This window comes from Protopterus annectens, chromosome 8.part0 (assembly GCF_019279795.1).
Source record: "Protopterus annectens isolate FY-2018-M chromosome 8.part0, PAN1.0, whole genome shotgun sequence".
Lineage (NCBI taxonomy): Eukaryota > Metazoa > Chordata > Ceratodontiformes > Protopteridae > Protopterus > Protopterus annectens.
The window spans coordinates 74757140-74778078 of record NC_056741.1 but is presented as its reverse complement, the minus strand read 5'-3'; the positions used below and the strand labels follow the sequence as shown (position 1 = coordinate 74778078).

General features: G+C 41.0%; 2 protein-coding genes across 2 annotated transcripts in view; one reads left to right on the top strand and one right to left on the bottom strand.

The window, feature by feature from the left end:
• PHB2 (prohibitin 2) overlaps positions 1–11055 on the bottom strand; it is a 303055-nt gene extending 292000 nt beyond the window's left edge. The window contains exon 1 of the mRNA XM_044079628.1: positions 10908–11055. Within this exon, the coding sequence (XP_043935563.1) occupies positions 10908–11019 (112 nt within the window). The 5' untranslated portion in view covers positions 11020–11055. The remainder of the gene's footprint in view (positions 1–10907) is intronic.
• Positions 11056–11153: 98 nt separating this feature from the next.
• The window catches only part of EMG1 (EMG1 N1-specific pseudouridine methyltransferase), a 97009-nt gene continuing 87223 nt past the window's right edge, over positions 11154–20939 (top strand). The window contains exon 1 of the mRNA XM_044079629.1: positions 11154–11470. Within this exon, the coding sequence (XP_043935564.1) occupies positions 11321–11470 (150 nt within the window). The 5' untranslated portion in view covers positions 11154–11320. The remainder of the gene's footprint in view (positions 11471–20939) is intronic.

Genomic DNA, 20939 nt, shown 5'->3' with positions numbered 1-20939 from the left:
AGAAGTTAAAACAGCACTGTCCAAGGCCAAAAATACAGCTTCTATGGGACCTGACAATATCCATGACTGTGTTCTACATGAACTACAGAGTGAACTGGCAACTCAACTGTGTGCCCTGTTCAATCACAGCCTCACCTCAGGCTTTGTCCCTACCAAATGGCGCACAGCTACAGTCATCCCACTCCACAAAAGGAGGAGTGGCTACAGACCCTGGGAAGTATTGCCCCCCCTTTGACGAGTCTGATATGCAAGGCTATGGAACACTTCATCATGGACCTAACAAACAAGGATATAGGGAATCTCCAAACTCTGGATCCCACACAGTTTGTTTTTGTGAAGGGTAGATCATGCCTGCTCAACTTGGTCGACTTCTCTGAATCAGTCACCACAGCTGTGGATGAAGGCAAGGTGATTCATGCAGCCTACCTTGATCTGGCCAAAGCCTTTGATATCATTCCCCACTCAGGGATCAAAAAAAACTCACTAAGCTGGGCATCAACACCTGTATCACTAGGTGGGTTGCACACTGGCTCACAGATAGAAACCAGTGTGAAAGTAGCTGACTCCAAGTCAGACTGCAGACCAGTCAAGAGGAGTACCACAGGGTTTGGTCCTGGGTACTCTCCTGTTTGGTATCCGCTTCTCTGAAGTCCAGGCCAACACGAAGAGACTCTGGCTGACAAAATATGCAGACGATGCAAGTTGGGAGCTGTTATTAACTCCCCAAGTGATGTTGACATCCTACAGAAAGGCCTCACTGAGACCAACGACTGGTGTCAGAACCATGGCCTTAAGCGCAATGCCAAAAAATGTGTTGTCATCCCCCTTGGGAAAAACCTAGTTCCCTTGAATTACCACATCGATGGTAGTCCACTGAACACAGAAGGTGTTATACAAGAGATCTGGGAACACAGGTTGACAACAACCTATCTTTTGACCACCACATTGCCACTGTGGTTAGAAAATCCTTCTATGTGGCACATCTCATTACTAAGGGTTTCACATCCAGGAAGAAAGAGATCATTGGCCTAATAAGGGAAGAGTAGGGGGATACAATCATCGAATACAATGGCCCATTTGGCATGTGCCTCACTAGACACCTGCAACAACTGGAGAGGCCATAAAAGTACATCACAAAGAGGATCCTAGGCCTTAAAGATTTGTCCTATATGGACAGACTCAAACTCCAACTATTCTGACTCATATTGCCTACTAAGAGGCGATCTCTGCTCGACTTACAAAGCCATGTCTGACCCAGCTCTGTTAGAAATGTTACAGCTAAAAAAAATCGCAATACCTCCACACCATACGCTCCAGAGACCTCAACCTCACTACCACAATCAGCAGAGCATGCTGGAGAGACCGGTTCCTCACCCAGAGACTGCCCACGTTCTGGAATAGACTTCCCATACATGTTAAACAGAGCACCTCACTGGCCCTCTTCAATAGAAATCTTGATGAGTGGATGGGAAATAGAAAATTCACCCCGGGGATCATTCCAGTGGCTGTACTCCACAGAGACACTGGGAACTAAGGTCGGGTGGCACAATGCCAGGGTAATCCTATGGGCTAGGCTTGTAAAGGCTCCAAGGCCATTAGCCTAGTACACACCTATGAACCTATGCACTAATACAGGTTTTGCACTGATGACAAAAGTTTACAGTAAAACTACAGTCTGCACTCTCCCATCAAAACAAATGTGTTGGTGAACTCATTACGTTGTGCTGGAGTAGCTCCTCCTTTGTACACAGGCAGACACGCACCAGAATGCACATACACTTGTATTCAAGTTGTGATTGAAGACAAAAACACAGGTGCGTACTGAAAAGCTGTGTGTGCTTGGGTGTACAGCATAAAAAGGTTGAAGGATGAAAATAAGGTTTGGATAGGAACTTGGGAAATGTGATATTTTGATGAACGTAACTGACAAGTCTGAATATTTTGTTTTTATAAATGTGAGAAGATGCCTATTGATATATTTGAGTCAATCCAAACCATGTTATTGCTGTGGGAAAAACCTTGCATTCTTGTGGATTGGACTGTAATATGCAAAGAATGAATGACAATGCAAGTGCATATGAAGCTGAACGAATGTGAGTGCAGATGAAGTTGAAGGACAAAGTTAATTAGGGAAGTAGAGGAAAATGCTGGAGAGGATTTAAATGAAGAATCAGAGAAGGAAGATACGCAAAGTGATTTCAGATTGGAAACAAGAAATTTAGATCAAGAAAAGAATGGATTTAATGGTGAGAAGGAAACAGTACTGTATAGAAAAACAAACAACGAACAAGATGACAGAAAAACTGTATGTGCAGACTGAAAACAGGTTTGAATTTTGAGTTGTTGGACACAGAAAAAATGGATAATGTGGTTGAGCTTTCCAATGGTTGCACTGAGAAAAAGGTAAGGTTTCAAAAAACTTACAGGAGAATGTATAAAGATGTATTGAAGAAGGAAAGGCAGATGTGCCACAGCTATTTTACAACGAGATCTTTTTATTAGTTATGAACATAATGATGGTTAGGATGTAAGAAAAAGTTTAAGAAATTGTGGAAAGACAATATGTAAGAGAGAGAGAGAGAGAGAGAGAGAGAGAGAGAAAGTCAGCTATTTATGCAATGGTGAAAGATTTTGAAGTAGTTTTGGAACAGGAAGAGGGTTTTTCATAAAAATGTCTTTAAATATTTCTCAAAGAATAAAAATCCTTTATATAAAAACAAAAACGTTATGAAAGAGAAGACAAATTTGTTGAAACAATAAGCATTTCTTTTTCACATTGCACTGCTATCTTTCATGGCTTTGCATTGTTTTACAACTATCAAATGTTTATTTAATTTTATTTTATTTATTTTATTTGCAGTTTGTTAACCAGGAAAGTCCATTGGGCCTAGAAGAACCTGTTTTCAATGGAGGCCCAGGGAGAAAAACTCTATGATTCAGTATTTACAAAAATATATTGTAAAATTCATAACTACAATGTTTACAATAATAAACAAAACATTTAACTAGCTCATAAAGGAAAAACTTATTTTGAATTATGTAATTCAGTAACGAAAAAGCTATGAGGAAATTTAGACAAAGGCACATTTGAGAAAAAAAGTAGAGAGAAAAAGTTTGGATCAAGAAGAGGAAAGAAAGCGAGAGACATTTTTCAGAAAAAAGTAGAAAATATAATCATTGATTGCATATTGCATTTTTGTACTAGTGATTTTCTCCCCATGCCTCTATTTAAAAAACTAAACAAATGACAATAAACAAGTTAAATAACATTATGTGTCAGGTATAGATGGGCTACATTTTACTTTCTATACAATAAGGGGAAATTTACATTTATCCATGTTCTGAATAAATGCAGAGACTGCAGTGAAGGATTAAGAAAAACAAGGAGATTAAAGCAGTTACATTAAACAATACCAGTTAAAGCAGTTACATTAAACTAGAGACATACTGCATTAAGCAATACCAATTAAAGCAGTTGCATTAAACTAGAGACATACTGCATTAAGCAATATCAGTTAAAGCGGTTACATTAAAAAGCAGTTACGACATACTGCATTAAGCAATACCTAAAGCTGCATTAAGCAATAATTAAGCAATACCAATTAAAGCAGTTACATTAAACTAGAGACATACTGCATTAAGCAATACCAATCATTTATTATGGAAATGGATCAAAAAAGATTTGAGGGAGTGTTAGGAAGAGTGTCAACTGAAGATCTGTAGACTGCAAGGAGCAAACAATGTAAGAAAATGTTAACGTTGATAAATTAACACCATATAAGGACAGAATGCAAGACTGGCAAATTGTGATAAACGCATGGCATTTAATAACGTCAGACATGCACTTAAAGAATATTTTTCAAATTGTGATAAACGCATGGCATTTAATAACGTCAGACATGCACTTAAAGAATATTTTAAAAGGACTCAGAATATGGAGAAATCACTGAAGTATGAAAAACATGTCAGTGGGACAGTGAAGGTAAAAGTGATGGATGAATAAATGTCTTCTGTGACCTTTTTACCCTTTGGTTTGGATGCTAGTTGGCATAGTTTGCAGGGACCTTAATGTTTAGGGTTATTGGGTTTATTTTTAAGCTCTGTCTTTCTAACAGCTAAATAATCTGCTTATGCTGTACTGAGGAGGTCACTAAAAAGGCTGAAAGGCAACTGCTAGTGAGGTATGGCTTTATTGGCCTAAGTGAACCCATAAAGAAAGTCATGGGCATTCAGAAGCCACATAGCTGAAACAGTGTACATCTTATATGGTCATAGATCCCATTAGCCTCATTTGCAGGAGTTTAAGATATTATACAGTGAAAACTGTAGCTTGGTTGTTGTTTTTTTTCAATTTGCTGTTCTTACTGAATGGTTTATAGGTTCATAGGTGTATACTAGGCTAACTGCCCTAGGGCATTTATAAGCCTAGCCCAAAGTTATGTGGCTTACGCCGCCCCTTACTTTAGAAATACTGTGCCTATTAGTTTGTTGTGCCTCTGTCCAGTAGTGACACAGAGATGATTCCCGGGGTAAACCTACGATCTCCCATCCACCGGTCAAGATTTCTCTTGAACAGAGCCAGTGAGGTGCTCTGCCTCACATGGACCGGGACTTTATTCCACAGCATGGGGAGTCTCTGGGTGATAAATCTATCCCTCCAGCACGTCCTATTTATATCCGTGCTAAGGTTTAAGTTTCTTGCTCTAGTGGTTTTGGTGGATTTGGATTTTTTGAGGTGGAGCATGTCCATTAATTCCGGGTTGGTCATGGCCTTGTATGTCAGGCACAGGTCACCTCTGAGCAGACGGTATGCAACTGAATAGAGTTGGAGTTTCTTCAGTCTGGCAGCATATGACAGGTTTTGGAGTCCCTTTATCCTTTTGGTGAGGAACTTTTGGGGTCTCTTATTGCTGCAGGTGTCGGGTGAGATACATCCCGAATGGGGCATTGTACTCGATCATTGGTCTAATAAATGAAGAGTACAGGGGAACAATGACCTCACTTGATCTGGATGTGAATCCCTCCATGATCAGGTGGGCAATGTAGAAGGTCTTTCGAACCACTTTAGCAACGTGAGCATCAAACGAGAGGCCACTGTCAACCTGGGTCCCCAGGTCCCTGATAACCTCTTCTGTGCTTAGTGGGTTGCCACCTATATGGTAGCTTGGGGTTACCTTGTTTTTCCCGAAGGGCATGACTATACACTTTTTGCGCTTAACTTCAGGCCATGGCTCTGGCACCAGCTATCCGTTTCCGTGAGACCCCTCTGAAGGATGTCTGTGTCCGATGTACTATCCACTATGGCACCCAGTTTGCAGTCATCCGCAAACTTTGTCAGCCATAGTCCTCCTATGTTTGCCTGTACTTCTGAGAAGTAGATGCCGAACAATAGGGGGCCAAGGACTGAGCCCTGTGGGATTCCACTTGTAACCGGCTTGGAGTCTGACATGGCTCCAGCAACTCTAACCCTGTGGGTTCTGTCCTTTAGCCAGTTTGCAACCCATCTTGTGACATATGGGTTTACATTTAAGCTGGTAAGTTTCTATAATACCCGAGTGGGGTATTGTGTTGAAAGCTTTTGCAAGGTCAAGGTAGGCTGTATGGACTGCCTTTCCCTCATCAATGGCCTTGGTGACTGTTTCGAAGAAATCGACCAAGTTCAAAAGGCAAGATCTGCCCTTGACAAAGCCAAACTGGGTTGGGTCCAAGGTCTGCAAGTCCCCTATGTCCTTGTTTATGAGTTCCATTATGATCCTCTCCATAGCTTTGCAGACCAGGCTTGTTAAGCTTATGGGGTAATTACCAGGGTCCGTGAGAGGCACCGCCTTTGTGGAGTGGGACCACAGTTGCCGATGCCACTCCTTGGGCACATATCCTGTGGTGAGGCTAAGATTAAACAGCTGCCTTATGTGCGGGTTTAGTTCTTCATTGAGTTCATGTAGCACACAGCCGGGGACCCCATCCGGTCCCATTGATGCTGTGTTTTTAGCTTTAGAGAGAGCAGCTTTCACCAAGCATTTGAGATGTCTGGGAGGCTACTCTCAGTTGGGATAGTTATCTCCTTTTGGGGAGAGGGGTGAAGTTTGCGCTGAACCTGTCTGCCAGTATGTTGGCAATGTCTGTGGGTTCAGTGATTTTGTATCATTTTGGACTAATTCTGAGCATATCTGGAGTTTCCACCCAGGTTTCTGACATAGCTGAAGAAGGCCTTATGATTGTCTTTTGAATCTATGGCAATTTTTGTCTCAAAGTTGGCTTTGGATGATTTTATGAGGGATCAGAGTTTCTTGCTAGTGCTGATCAAAGATGCCTTCCCTTTTGGGATTTTGCTCTATCATGTAATAGCTTTCTCCTCTTATTGTAAAGTTTGTTTATGGCTGGGGTCCACCAGACTGGACGCTTGCCCTTGGTGGAAAGAGTCTTGGTTTTATTTGGGATTGCCTGATCCATGCAGTCCTGAAGGTGTTCATAGAAGGCATTTGTAAGGGCTTCAAGCTTGGGTTGTGGTCTCCAGTCATTGGCTCGGGGCCTTGAAGGATACCACACCTGTCTTTAGTAGTGTGAAGTTTGCTTTAGAGAAGTTCTTCACTGTGGTGTTTTTTTGTTTGCGGTGGAGGCGGGATGTGGATTTCTAGTGAGATTAGTTTATGATCTGATCTTACCAATGAGGGATATACTTCTGGTGTGGAGCATTTTGTCCCCCATGTTCGTGATGATGAGATCTAGTATATTTTCTCCTCTTGTGGGGACGGTGACTAGTTGTTCCATGGCATTTGAATTTATGAACTCCAGGAACCTTTGGGCTAGAAAGTTTGGGCTTGAGTAATGTTCCCAGTCTATATTCGGGTAGTTGAAGTCACCCAATATGATGGTGTTTGGTGATACATTTATACCCTCCAGTGTCTTCAGGAAGGCTGTGTGGGTTTCCTGAGTTTGAGAGGGTGGCCTGTAGCATGCTACAAATTGTAGAGCAGTTTTGCCTATGGTTAATTGCACCTGGATGGTTTCCGATGCTTCGTGCGTAGCCACCAACCTGGAGGTGTGGGTATCCTTGATGAATATGGATACACCCCCTCCTTTTGTGGTGTGGTCCGGGTTTTGGGGCCGGAACGCATGATATGAGATGAAACCTGATGTGTGATCTTTACCCTTCACTTCTATAAGGGGATGCTAACTTACAGATTCCCTTTACATGGTGAAAAGGAGATTTGGAGTCTGTTTAAAGTGACCGTAGCAGAAGACAGGCTCGCAATGGGTAACAATGAGACAACTGGAGGTCCAAAGGTGAGGAATAGAAGATTAAACTTAGCAAAAAAGGAAAGTACATCTTTATGTGGCTGGCCATGTTTTACTTGAGAACAGTATGAGGAAATTTAGACAAAGGCACATATGTGTCAGGTATAGATGGGCTACATTTTACTTTCTATACAATAAGGGGAAATTTACATTTATCCATGTTCTGAATAAATGCAGAGACTGCAGTGAAGGATTAAGAAAAACAAGGAGATTAAAGCAGTTACATTAAACAATACCAGTTAAAGCAGTTACATTAAACTAGAGACATACTGCATTAAGCAATACCAATTAAAGCAGTTGCATTAAACTAGAGACATACTGCATTAAGCAATATCAGTTAAAGCGGTTACATTAAACTAAGCAATACCAGTTAAAGCAGTTGCATTAAACTAGAGACATACTGCATTAAGCAATACCAGTTAAAGCAGTTACATTAAACTAGAGACATACTGCATTAAGCAATACCAATTAAAGCAGTTACATTAAACTAGAGACATACTGCATTAAGCAATACCACCAAAGCAGTTACATTAAACTAGAGACATACTGCATTAAGCAATACCAATTAAAGCAGTTACATTAAACTAGAGACATACTGCATTAAGCAATACCAATTAAAGCAGTTGCATTAAACTAGAGACATACTGCATTAAGCAATACCAGTTAAAGCAGTTGCATTAAACTAGAGACATACTGCATTAAGCAATACCAATTAAAGCAGTTACATTAAACTGGAGACATACTGCATTAAGCAATACCAATTAAAGCAGTTGCATTAAACTAGAGACATACTGCATTAAGCAATACCAATTAAAGCAGTTGCATTAAACTAGAGACATACTGCATTAAGCAATACCAATCATTTATTATGAAAATGGATCAAAAAAGATTTGAGGGAGTGTTAGGAAGAGTGTCAACTGAAGATTTGTAGACTGCAAGCAGCAAACAATGTAAGAAAATGTTAATGTTGATAAATTAACACCATACAAGGACAGAATGCAAGACTGGCAAATTGTGATAAACGCATGGCATTTAATAACGTCAGACATGCACTTAATATTTTTCAAATTGTGATAAACGCATGGCATTTAATAACGTCAGACATGCACTTAATATTTTAAAAGGACTCAGAATATGGAGAAATCACTGAAGTATGAAAAACATGTCAGTGGGACAGCGAAGGTAAAAGTGATGGATGAATAAATGTCTTCCGTGACCTTTTTACCCTTTGGTTTGGATGCTAGTTGGCATAGTTTGCAGGGACCTTAATGTTTAGGGTTATTGGGTTTATTTTTAAGCTCTGTCTTTCTAACAGCTAAATAATCTGCTTATGCTGTACTGAGGAGGTCACTAAAAAGGCTGAAAGGCAACTGCTAGTGAGGTATGGCTTTATTGGCCTAAGTGAACCCATAAAGAAAGTCATGGGCATTCAGAAGCCACATAGCTGAAACAGTGTACGTCTTATAGGGTCATAGATCCCATTAGCCTCATTTGCAGGAGTTTAAGATATTATACAGTGAAAACTGTAGCTTGGTTGTTGTTTTTTTCACTTTGCTGTTCTTACTGAATGGTTTGTATGTGTGATCTTTACCCTTCACTTCTATAAGGGGATGCTAACTTACAGATTCCCTTTACATGGTGAAAAGGAGATTTGGAGTCTGTTTAAAGTGACAGTAGCAGAAGACAGGCTCGCAATGGGTAACAATGAGACAACTGGAGGTCCAAAGGTGAGGAATAGAAGATTAAACTTAGCAAAAAAGGAAAGTACATCTTTATGTGGCTGGCCATGTTTTACTTGAGAACAGTAGCATGCACTGGCGAGTGAAACAATCCCAAAGGTTAATAACATCAGAGATCTTGTAAAGGGACTTCTGAAAAGTAGATTGAGACAGCAAGAGTTGTATAAGCGACAACAATAAAACAATACATTCACATTTAGGAAAATGGATGTTTTTGGTCACTGATTTCCCATTATCTAGCGAGAGTATGCCAGTAGCAGAATTTGGGATGTTTGTATACATAATTTACAATGTGCCTTGCGTATCAGAATGTGTAAGAATGGTGAAGATGAAGAAATATGTTAGTATTGACGGGGGAAAGAGCGTGACATTACCAAGGTCATAAAATGTAGGGAACCAGTTTTTGATTTAAAGTTGTTTACAGACAAAAAGTTGTTACTGAGTCACTGAAACATTTCATTAAAATCATCTTAAGAGACTTTAAGAATTTTCTTTTTTTAGAAACTCTGACAATATCCAAACTATCAGCAAAAGTGGCTACAGTTAGGACAACTGTAAGTAAAAACAGTGAAGTTATCTAATTCAAGAAATGAGCTTCACAAAACCAATATTGTGTAGGGATGAGGATAATAAGTCTGAGAGCTGATCCTTAATGGATTCTGGCTGAAAAAAAACCTATGATAACTCAGTTGTAAATAACATTTATACAAAGTCTCTTGTAGCTACAATTATACACTCTGACGTTAAACTAACACTTCTTGACACCAGTGTCCACAACGGATAGGTTATACCTATAATTTACTACTTACTATCCCCCTCCCCCCAAGGGTACATTACCCTAATACAACACGAATAACTCCCATTTAAATACACATCTAAATTTACACCTGTTCTACTAGAAAAAGTTGTATACATTGCACTCCACTGCAACAGGATACTGTGACTGTATAATTAGACACACTTTTATGTAATGTGAACCAGTTCGATAGGTTACCACCACCATTTTCTAATACTACACTGTCAAAGATAGTACAACTTATTCCTGTTAATTTACACTGTAATCTAGACTACTTTACATCAATACAACTTTTATCCCCTGGCCTACCCTAATAAAGGGTTCTACACCCACAGGCACTTCTCCACTCATCAAATGAAAATAAATAAATAAATAAATAAATAAATAAATAAATAAATGGACAATAAATACTTAGCAACAGGAGGTTTTGAATACTTCTAATAGCACTTGTCATTTCCTTCCTGCTTGTGGCACATTATCCCACACTTAAGACTGCTGTTATAAAGATTTGAAATGGTTATATGGGCAAGCACGATTAAACTAATCACAAATGATCTGCACAAAAAAAAAAAAAACAGACCTAGCAGGAAAGAATGTTGAATTAAATCAAGTTAACAGTACAATGTGTATCAATATTTCATGAAAATATGCAAACATTAGAGCTGAACGTCATTACTCAATTGCGAGGTACTACACTAAAATAAACTAATTTCTGTACCACCACAAAATCGCACATTTTTACCACATACAAGAACAGTTGAGAGATGCTCAAAAACAACAAACTTCTACAGTAAACCTAATTATTCCGGTATGAGCTGTTGAGGCAGAGATGCAATTAAGAAGGGGAAGCAGAAGTAGCAAAAGGCACGCTTTAACTGGCAACGTATAATTTTAATAAAATATCACTACTACTAGGTCGGCCCATTAAAAAGTGCCCAATCTCAAATTAATTTAACTCCTCCCCTTGGAAATATTTCATGTGATCCCGAATAGCTTACTTTCAAACACATTATACTATTATATTACAGAATAAAATGCACTCCCTACATTGTACAACAAGCATTTAGCTTCCTTACCTAACAGATGTGTCCCTACTGTCAAATGATGTACTCCGTACTCCTTCACCCGGTCACGTCGTAGCCCACATGCATTAAAAAGGACACCGGAAATGGTTCCTACTATTAACATATGCCGTTTATCAACACAAATCGCTACTTTCTATTCCTACTTATTTTTGGATTTGTAATACTGTGGTTGTGGCAGAGTTTGCTTTTTGTTGTATTTCCCACTACATATTAATTACACTGTTTATTATAAAATCTGTTTAGAAAGATCGTTTATTTCCTGCCATGGTAAACGTAATACATTTTTTATTTTTCAGTACTACCCGGAAGCCTTTCAATGATGGTTTTATTGCGTCAGTAACGCGCAGTGTAGCTGGTAGGGGTGAGAGACTATGTTTTTTTTTTTTGTGAAATGTGTGTGAAAGATGGCGGCGCCCAGTAAACGACAGCATGATTTTGAGGAAGATAATGAAACAGAAGCAAAGAGGGCACCCTCGTGTCTTCGAGGGGGACGGCTGTCTGAGGGGAGACGGTTGGTCGTGGTGTTGGAAGGAGCGTCGCTGGAGACTGTCAAGGTAAATTGTTTAATTGCTATGATGTTGGGAGTCCTGGTAATAGCTTTTATGCATTCATTAATTGGGATGGTGGCTGGTCCGGTGCAGAAGGGCTGTGTTTTTGAACACAGGATTCTAAAACCAGAATTTATAAAAGGGTAAATTCCTGTGAAAACTTAAAACAGTAGTGTGTTTCTAGGACAAGGACAAATAGTAAAAGGATTGCAAGAAATATAAGCCTGTATTGAATGTGTTAGCATAAGTTAAAATTCAGTTCTTGTAAATGAAAAACGGGTAATCACCAAGTGTAGTACCTCGCAGGATGTGCGGTAGCAAATCCCGCCCCAAACACTCCTCTAGCCGCACGGACCCCACACCCGCATGAATATTCACATCGCCGCTGCTGTGGCAAGGCAGCATCGGTATGAATATTCAAAGCATGCAACTATGTAGTTTAGGGTTGCCACCTTTTCAAATGCTCAAAGTGGGACATTTTTTGTGGAAATGTGAGATTTTACAGGGTAAAACATACCCACGGTCAGTACAAAGGACAAAACTTCACTTTTTTGCCTTCTTATAGGTCCATAGGTTCATACTAGGCTATCTGCCCTAGGGCATTTATAAGCCTAGCCAGAATGTGTTTGGCTTTCGCCACCCATTTTAAACTTATTTTGCTATGCCCTTTTTCGAGGATAGTATACTGTGCCTCTGTCTAACAGTGACACAGAAGTGATACCCGGGGTAAACCTACGATCTCCCATCCACTCATCAAGATTCCTCTTGAAGAGAGTCAATGAGGGACTCTGCCTAACCTGGACAGGGATTTTATTCCAGAGTGAAGGGAGCCTCTGGGTTATGAATCTGTTCCTCCAGCATGTCCTATTTATTTCAGTGCTGAGGTTCAAGTCTCTCGCCAGTAGCTTGATGGGATTTGGATTTTCTGAGGTGCAGCATGTCCATTAATTCCGGGTTGGACATGGCTTTATACGTCAGGCACAGATCGCCTCTGAACAGGCCGTGTGCCACTGAGTAGAGCTGGAGTTTCTTTAACCGGGCAGCATATGGCATCTGTTTGAGCCCTTTGATCCTCTTGGTGAGGTACTTTTGGGGTCTTTCCAGTTGCTGCAGGTGTCTGGTAAGGTACATCCCAAAAGGGGCATTGTACTCAATTATGGGCCTGATGAGGGATGAGTAAAGAGGCACGATGACCTCCCCTGATCTAGATGTGAATCCCTTCATGATTAGGTGGGCTATATATTAGTTGTGTGAATAAACAGCTACATTACGGTTACCACCTGTCCCACTTTGGAAGGGACAGTCCTTCTTTTGGCAGTTGTGTCCTGCAAAAAAATTTAAAAAATGGCAAATGACCTGAGATTTTAGAACAAAAATATGTCCTATATTTTCTTTAATCGTTGCATAAAACAGTTCTACTGTATCTGAAAGACAAACATTATAAGAAACAGAAGAGAAGACAAGATGATCAATTTCAATAATTGGCTTAAGTACTGGTGTCATTCAAAGGGGATCCAGTGCCTATCAGCTTGGGATGATATGCTCGACAAACCACAATGCTTCGCTAGGGACGGCTTGCACCTGTCACCCCTGGGCTTTCGGATATTGGCAAAGGCTCTTAGTACCCCCATAGTGCCTTTTTTAGGCAAGGCTCAAAAGACAAATCCACCTCCATAGGTATCACAAGGGATAAGAAACTAAGAGTAATGCAACTCAACGCTAGAAGTCTAAACCTCAAGATGCACGCACTCGAAACTCTCCGTAGCATGGAGAACATCGATATCTGTGCAGTAACAGAAACCTGGTTCAAGGCTCTCGAGAGCACCCCAGCACTACCAGGTTATACCTCATACCATGCTTTTCGGCCCCAAAACTTGGACCGAACCACAAAAGGAGGGTGAGTATCAATATTCGTCAAAGATACCCACATCTCCAGGTTGGTGGCACAGCACGAAGCATCCGAGACTATCCATGTGCAATTAACAGTGGGTAAAACTGCCTTCCAGTTTATTGCCTGCTACAGACCACCCTCCCAAACCCAGGAACCCCACTCGGCCTTCCTGAGGACACTGGAAAATATGAAGGTCTCTCCAAACACCATTATATTGGGTGATTTCAACTACCCAACCATAGACTGGGAGCATTACTCTAGCTCCAACACCCTAGCCCAAAGGTTCCTAGAATTTATAAACTCAAATGCTATGGAACAGCTTGTTACCACTCCCACAAGAGGGGAAAACATATTGGACCTGATCATCACCAACAACATGGGGACTCTATGCTCCAGACCAGAAGTGTATCCCTCACTGGTAAGATCAGACCATAAACTAATCTCACTGGATATGCACATCCCGACCCCACCCCATGCCCAGAAAACCACAGTGAAAAACTTCTCTAAAGCAAATTTTACACTCCTCATAACCGAGGTGGAATCCTTCAAAGCCCCCGGGCCTGTGGATAATACGGCCCAGACCACAAAATCCTTTATAAATGCATTCTATGAACACCTTCAGGAATGCATGGATCATGCAATCCCAAATAAAACCAAGACCCAATCCTCCAAAGGCAGACGTCCTGTCTGGTGGACCCCAGCCATAAACAAACTGTACAATAGAAGGAGGAAGCTACTACATGACAGAGCAAAATCCCAAAAAGGGAAGGCATCTCAGATCAGTATTAGCAAAAAACTACGGGCACTCATAAAATCATCTAAGGCCAGCTTCGAGAGAAAAATTGCACAGGACACTAAGGATAATCACAAGGCTTTCTTTAGTTATGTTAGGAACCTGGGTGGGAATTCCCAGATATGCTTAGAATTAGTCCAAAATGTCAAAAAATACACAGAACCCACAGACATTGCCAACATCCTAGCTGACAGGTTCAGCGCAAACTCCCCCCCCACCAAAAGGGCTAATATCTATCCCAGCAGAGTGCTGCCCCCCCTGACATCTCAGATGCTCATGTAAGAGCTGCCCTCTCCAAAGCAAGAAACACAGCATCAATGGGACCAGACAGTGTCCCGGGCTGCATCCTACATGAACTCCAGGAAGAGCTAAACCCAAACCTAAAACTACTGTTCAATCTCAGCTTTACTACAGGATATGTACCCAAAGAGTGGCGTACAGCAACAGTGGTCCCTCTCCACAAAGGTGGTGCCTCAACAGATCCTGGAAACTATCCCCCCATAAGTCTCACTAGCTTGGTCTGCAAAGCTATGGAAAGGATCATCATGGACCTTATAAATAAAGATATTGGGGACCTACAGACACTGGATCCTACCCAGTTCGGCTTTAAGGGCAGATCCTGCCTCTTAAACCTGGTCGATTTCTTTGAAACAGTCACCAAGGCCAATCACAAGGGGAAGGTGGTCCACACAGCCTACCTGGACCTCACAAAAGCCTTCAATACAATACCCCACTCAGGCATTATAGATAAGCTCACCAGCTTAAATATAAATCCCTATGTCACTAGATGGGTTGCAAACTGGCTCACGGACAGAACCCACATGGTTAGAATAGCTGGAGCCATGTCAGACTCCAAACCAGTTACAAGTGGCGTCCCACAAGGCTCAGTCTTGGGATCTCTCTTGTTCGGTATATATTTCATAGAGGTACAGGCCAACATGGAAGGACTGTGGCTGACCAAGTTCGCAGATGACTGCAAACTGGGCGCCATAATAGACTCTCCAGCCGACACAAGCATCCTCAAAGGGGGGGCCTCATAGAAACAGAACTGGTGCTGCCATGCCCCTGCTCAAGCTACACGCCAAAAAAGTGTATAGTCATCCTTGGCAAAAACAAAGCCTACAAATTACCACATAGGTGGTGGTAATCCACAGAAGAAGTAATTAGGGATGTGGGGACCCAGGTTGATAGCAATCTCTCATTTGACAACCACGTGGCAAAGTGGTTAGAAAAACATTTTATATAGCCCACCTAATCATGAAGGGATTCACATCTAGATCAGGGGAGGACATCGTGCCTCTTTACTCATCCCTCATCAGGCCCATAATTGAGTACAATGCCCCTTTTGGGATGTACCTTACCAGACACCTGCAGCAACTGGAAAAACCCCAAAAGTACCTCACCAAGAGGATCAAGGGGCTCAAACAGATGCCGTATGCTGCCCGGTTAATGAAACTCCAGCTCTACTCAGTGGCATACCGCCTGCTCAGAGGCGATCTGTGCCTAACGTATAAAGCCATGTCCAACCCGGAATTAATGGACATGCTGTACCTCAGAAAATCCAAATCCCATCGAGCTACGCGCTCGAGGGACTTAAACCTCAGCACTGAAATAAATAGGACATGCTGGAGGGACAGATTCATAACCCAGAGGCTCCCTTCACTCTGGAATAAAATCCCAGTCCAGGTTAGGCAGAGTCCCTCATTGACTCTCTTCAAGAGGAATCTTGATGAGTGGATGGGAGATCGTAGGTTTACCCCGGGTATCACTTCTGTGTCACTGTTAGACAGAGGCACAGTATACTAACCTCGAAAAAGGGCCTAGCAAAATTAATTTAAAATGGGTGGCGAAAGCCATACACACTCTGGCTATGCTTATAAATGCCCTAGGGCAGATAGCCTAGTATGAACCTATGAAGTGCATCTAATAGCAGTGGTAGGGCGAAGGAGCAGATGATGATGCTAGAAATGCCTGTGCATATGTTGATTCCCTTTTTTCTAGATAACTTCAGTGTAGCATATTTGAAAGTGTTTTTAGTATGGGGTTTGCATTTTACATAGGTTCATAGGTAGGTACTAGGCTATTGGCCCTAGGGCCTATATAAGCCTAGCCAAATGTACCCTGGCTTTCGCCACCCAAGAAAATTATTTTCCTGTGCCACTGTCGAGTAGAGCCACAGAAGTGATCCTCGGGGTGAACTTCCTATTTCCCATCCAATCATCAAAATTTTTCTTGAGGAGTGCTAATGAGGAGCTTTGTTTGATATAGACAGGTAGTTTGTTCCAGAATATGGGAAGTCTCTTGGACAGGAATCTATCCCTCCAGCATGTTCTGTTTATTGTGGTGACTAGGTTTAGGTCCCTAGAGCGTGTAGCTCGTAAGGATTGGGATTTCTTTAAGTGGAGCATGTCTAAAAGGTCTGGGTTTGACATAGCTTTGTATTGGGCAGAGATCGTTTCTGAGTAGGCGATATGCAACGGAGTAAAGCTGCAGTTTTTTGAGATGGTCTGCATAGGGCATCTCTTTGAGGCCGGTAATCTTCTTTGTGAGGTATTTCTGTGGCCTTTCCAGTTGTTGTAGATGTCTTGTGAGGTACATACCATACATGGCTGATTCCTTGTGGGGATCGTAATTTTTATACTTGACAAGCTTACAGTGTTTAACTTTTGAATCTACTTCCCAGGTGGATTTGAGGGTCTGGTCTTGGAAAACAGTCTTGTTAATTGTTCAGACATCTGCCAGACCTGTGTCTGAGTTGCTGGCCTTTGTAGTGAATCATCCTATTTCATTTTTTATTTAAGGATGGGATTTCCTTGTGTACTAACCATTTGTTGTTGCCTTTTCCTGGAATGTACATATAATTCCAAGTTGCGTATCGTAAGAGCGTTATAACCTCCAGGGTTGCTGATGAGCTTGTTTCCTGTGAAGACAGGAAGCTGGAACAGGCGGTGTCACATCAGTTTCTAGATGGTGCCAAGTTCTTGCCTTTTATTATTTTAAATCTTTATGCAGGTGATGCTGTCGTCTACAGGTCAAACAAATCCCACTCTATTATACAGATTTGGCCCCAAGCCAGCCAAAGCTGCCATCGGGCAAAGGAATACTCTCTTATCTTATGCATTATCCATTGTAGCTGCAGCCTCAAAGAAAAATGTCATCACCTAACAAATCTTCTCCAGTAAAATCTGCCACTTCATTCCTAACTCCCTCAAGTAATGAACACCACTGTCTAATTCTTGTCAAAGCTAAATGGCTCCCAGTACATTTGAAAGTCAACCTCTCACTGGGATTGCTAATTCACAAAGTGCTTTTTTGATGAGACATCATCCCCTCTCACACTTTACCAAATGTCCCACTTGTAATCAGATGTAATTTGGAAGTTGAACTTGAGGTAATAAGCTAATAACCAATAAGTACCTCAAATGAACACCACATAAAACAGAGGTTAGTCACTGAAGCTTCTCCAGAAAATGTCTTTTTATTATAAAAATTGAGCTTAGTGCTTGTCTCCTATGAGACTTCATCAGAACTGGTACTTTTAGTTGACGCTCGCAGTTCAAATCGGTGACTACAATGGTAACCAATGTTATGCATCTTATTACATCATTTCTTTCTCTACCAAGATGAATCAAATGCAAGTCATTTAAAAGGTGACATAAATCACGGGATCACAGGAACTTACTAGGCTACTGGCCCTGAGGCCCTTGCAATCCTGGCCAAGAATTTAGCCGATGTTCTGACAAGTCGGCACCTGATGCCCCTGTCCAGCAGGGACACAGGTGGAAACCTAGTGGTGTATTTTCTGTTCCCCATCCAGTTATTCAGGTTGCGCTTAAAAAGGGGTTAATGAGGTACTCTGACATGGAAAGAATATATTCCACAGAAAGGGAAGTCTCTGGGATACAGGGAAGTAAAACAGAAATTAACCCAGCACCCTTCATCTTTTTTCACGAAAAATCATCTAAGGAGACTATCCACATCCAGAAGCACATGAACTTGACAAAACTACCCGAAAAAAGGACAAATCAATGAATTATTCTTGCCTAGTATGACATTCCACTGGGAAGAGAACACCAGTAGTAGTTTTGCTGAGGGAAGAGTATCCTTGCAATCTGCCAACAGACAACTGTCAAATCCCATCCAACACTGTACTCTTCAAAAGTAATTTCTCATTGTTTTTGAGAATGCTGAAGTTGTTTGCCAACTACAACCAATATTAAACTGTACAGGAGCAGCTCACCGCAAATACTTAACAGGACCTGTAAAAAGCAAATAACATGACTACCAACTCAGTGAAAATGACTGCGCTTTGGTTACAAGGTAAACCCAATGAGAGGGGACAGTGTTCACAATGCACAGTTTGTGTAAGTCACTCATTTTAACCATGTACATTTCAAGAAATGCCAAAATATTGGCGGTAAATTAAATTAAAGCAGTGATCTTTAATCCAATAAACAATTTTTTTAATTATAAAAATGCTGAAAACATTTAAAATGTACCAGTTTCAATTTTTAATTTACAGTCAAAACAGTTGCATGATAATTCTTAAAGCCTAGGCTTCACACAGTATGGCTAACCTAGACTATCGAGGCCACAGCTTATTTTGAGTCAGCAGGCTACAGTGGGCTGCACTGTATTTCGAAAGCAATTTCAATGAGTTTGCTTCTTGCAAAGCGGTTGTGTAGGAGGCCTGTGCCCCCTCGACTCCACCATACCTCTAAAAAATCAAAGTCCATGGATAGACCATTTTTGGTAGGTGGAACAAAAGTCTGTCAACAAGATGACCCAATATAACAGACAGACTGCACGACCTTTGGCTTGAGAACAGTACATCAATAAAGTCTAACAATTTATGTGAAACCTGTGAAACCCCCAGGGGATCTGCAGGTAAAATAGACAAGACTAAAGCATCTTCTACACCTAAAACGTAGGATCCAAGCTTTAACAGAACAAAGATAAAAACAGCATAGAAGAATGCAATCTTAATGTTTCGAAACATCTCCACTTACTGAACTGCAGTAGATATTACCATTGAAAGCCAATAAAAATGTAAACATGCAACCCCTTTTGGACCTCAACACAAACATGGAAATCCTGCTCCAGGTATGCAGCAGTGTTGTGTCCCCTGCCCCAATTTACATGGATTTTCTTTCCCTATGCAAAATTATAAATAGGAGAATAACCATTTTCAGGCAAGGGGTATACATAAACAAGCCCTCAGGATATCCGTAGCTACATCTAATACTTTATCCTCTAACAAGATCTACAGGACTGGTATCTTAACAGTTGCTGCTCTCAAGAAGGTCTTTTACTATCAACATCAAACAGATAAAGGTTTTTCAAGACCCTAGTTTTACCTTTTTTGTTCCAGTTCTTGGGACAGGGGAATGACCCTACTGATCAAAGACCAAACCTGTAGAAATAGGAAGAAATCTTTTTTATTCAAAACATTGCCAGAATATGGTGGCCCTTAAACCATATTTAAATCCTAATCATGGCAACAGACACTGCTGAGAAAAACAAGACAAGTGGCGTCGGAGCGCATTAAACTGTGCATTTTCCTCAGTCTTGGAGTACTGAATGATTTCGTCCTGACATGTAATCTTAAATTAGCATTGAAATGGAACCATACATTTTACCAAAAGCTCCCTTAAGATACATTGTCACTTTTGAAAGAAACCAAACATATCAAGCATCAATTGATTCGGTAGAAGCAAAGTTGAATTGGAGGAGAACGCCTACATTCTAAACAGTTTTCTTAAAATGGAAGAGCAGTGTCAACTCATCTGCATTCAGAAGCCAAGTTGAATTGGAGGGGAACGCCTACATAGTTTTCTTAAAATGGAAGAGCAGTGTCAAGTCATCTGCATTCAGAAGCAGCACAAACAAAACAATGCTATTAACTGCAAGCCCCCTCCCCAATATGTTAGCCCCTCTCCCTCCCCATTGTTAAATTCAGAGGAGCCACAACACGCTGCAGGGGGTGTTCCACTGGTCATTTCTCACATCTAACATGCAAGCCACATCAATTTCAAACATTACTTGTTTTAACAAACTTTCAATTTACTCCTGCATGCAGTGAAACACAGACTTCTCTTTTCAGGAAGTGCAGTCCTTAACGCACAAGCTAGCTTTAAAGGTGCAAACATCTGTTTCATCTTGAAATTTTAAACAACTTAAAAGCTATAAATAAACACCAATCTTTTTTCCAATTAAACTCTATTACTTGATAATTCTATACATTATGGATAAGGCAGAGATGCCATTCATAATTCTTACTGTTTGTTAAATAGAAACCAGTCAAATTTGAGGTGAACATCTGTGTTCGTACAGTCTTAAGAATGCCTGAAATCCTATTCAATATTTATTCTTGGTGCCCAGCATGTGACCCTTCAATTGCTGTAGAAACCAGCCCTTCAGGTCCGCTGTAAAAACTTACTGGTCTGCTGCCTATTTTAAACGCTGCACTGCTAAGACAAGCTGGTCATTACGATCAACAGCAGATTTAACAAGTGTGACCAAGGCCTAGCAATTTGATTCTATTTCCTAACTCGGGATGGTGATGTCTATTCACTGGGTCACTACAAGTCAAAGACTCAAAGCACTGCCTGGATACAAAATTAGTCATACCCAAATGTTTTCAAAGAATCCTGTCTTTTTGTTCTTCAGTACCAAGTCTGGAAACCTATTCTGTCAGCTTAAGTTGAGTAAACCTGATTACTTCTGGGTACAAACCATCCGGATCCCAAAAGGTTACCTGGTATGGCGGTCTTTTTATAATTGCATTTACC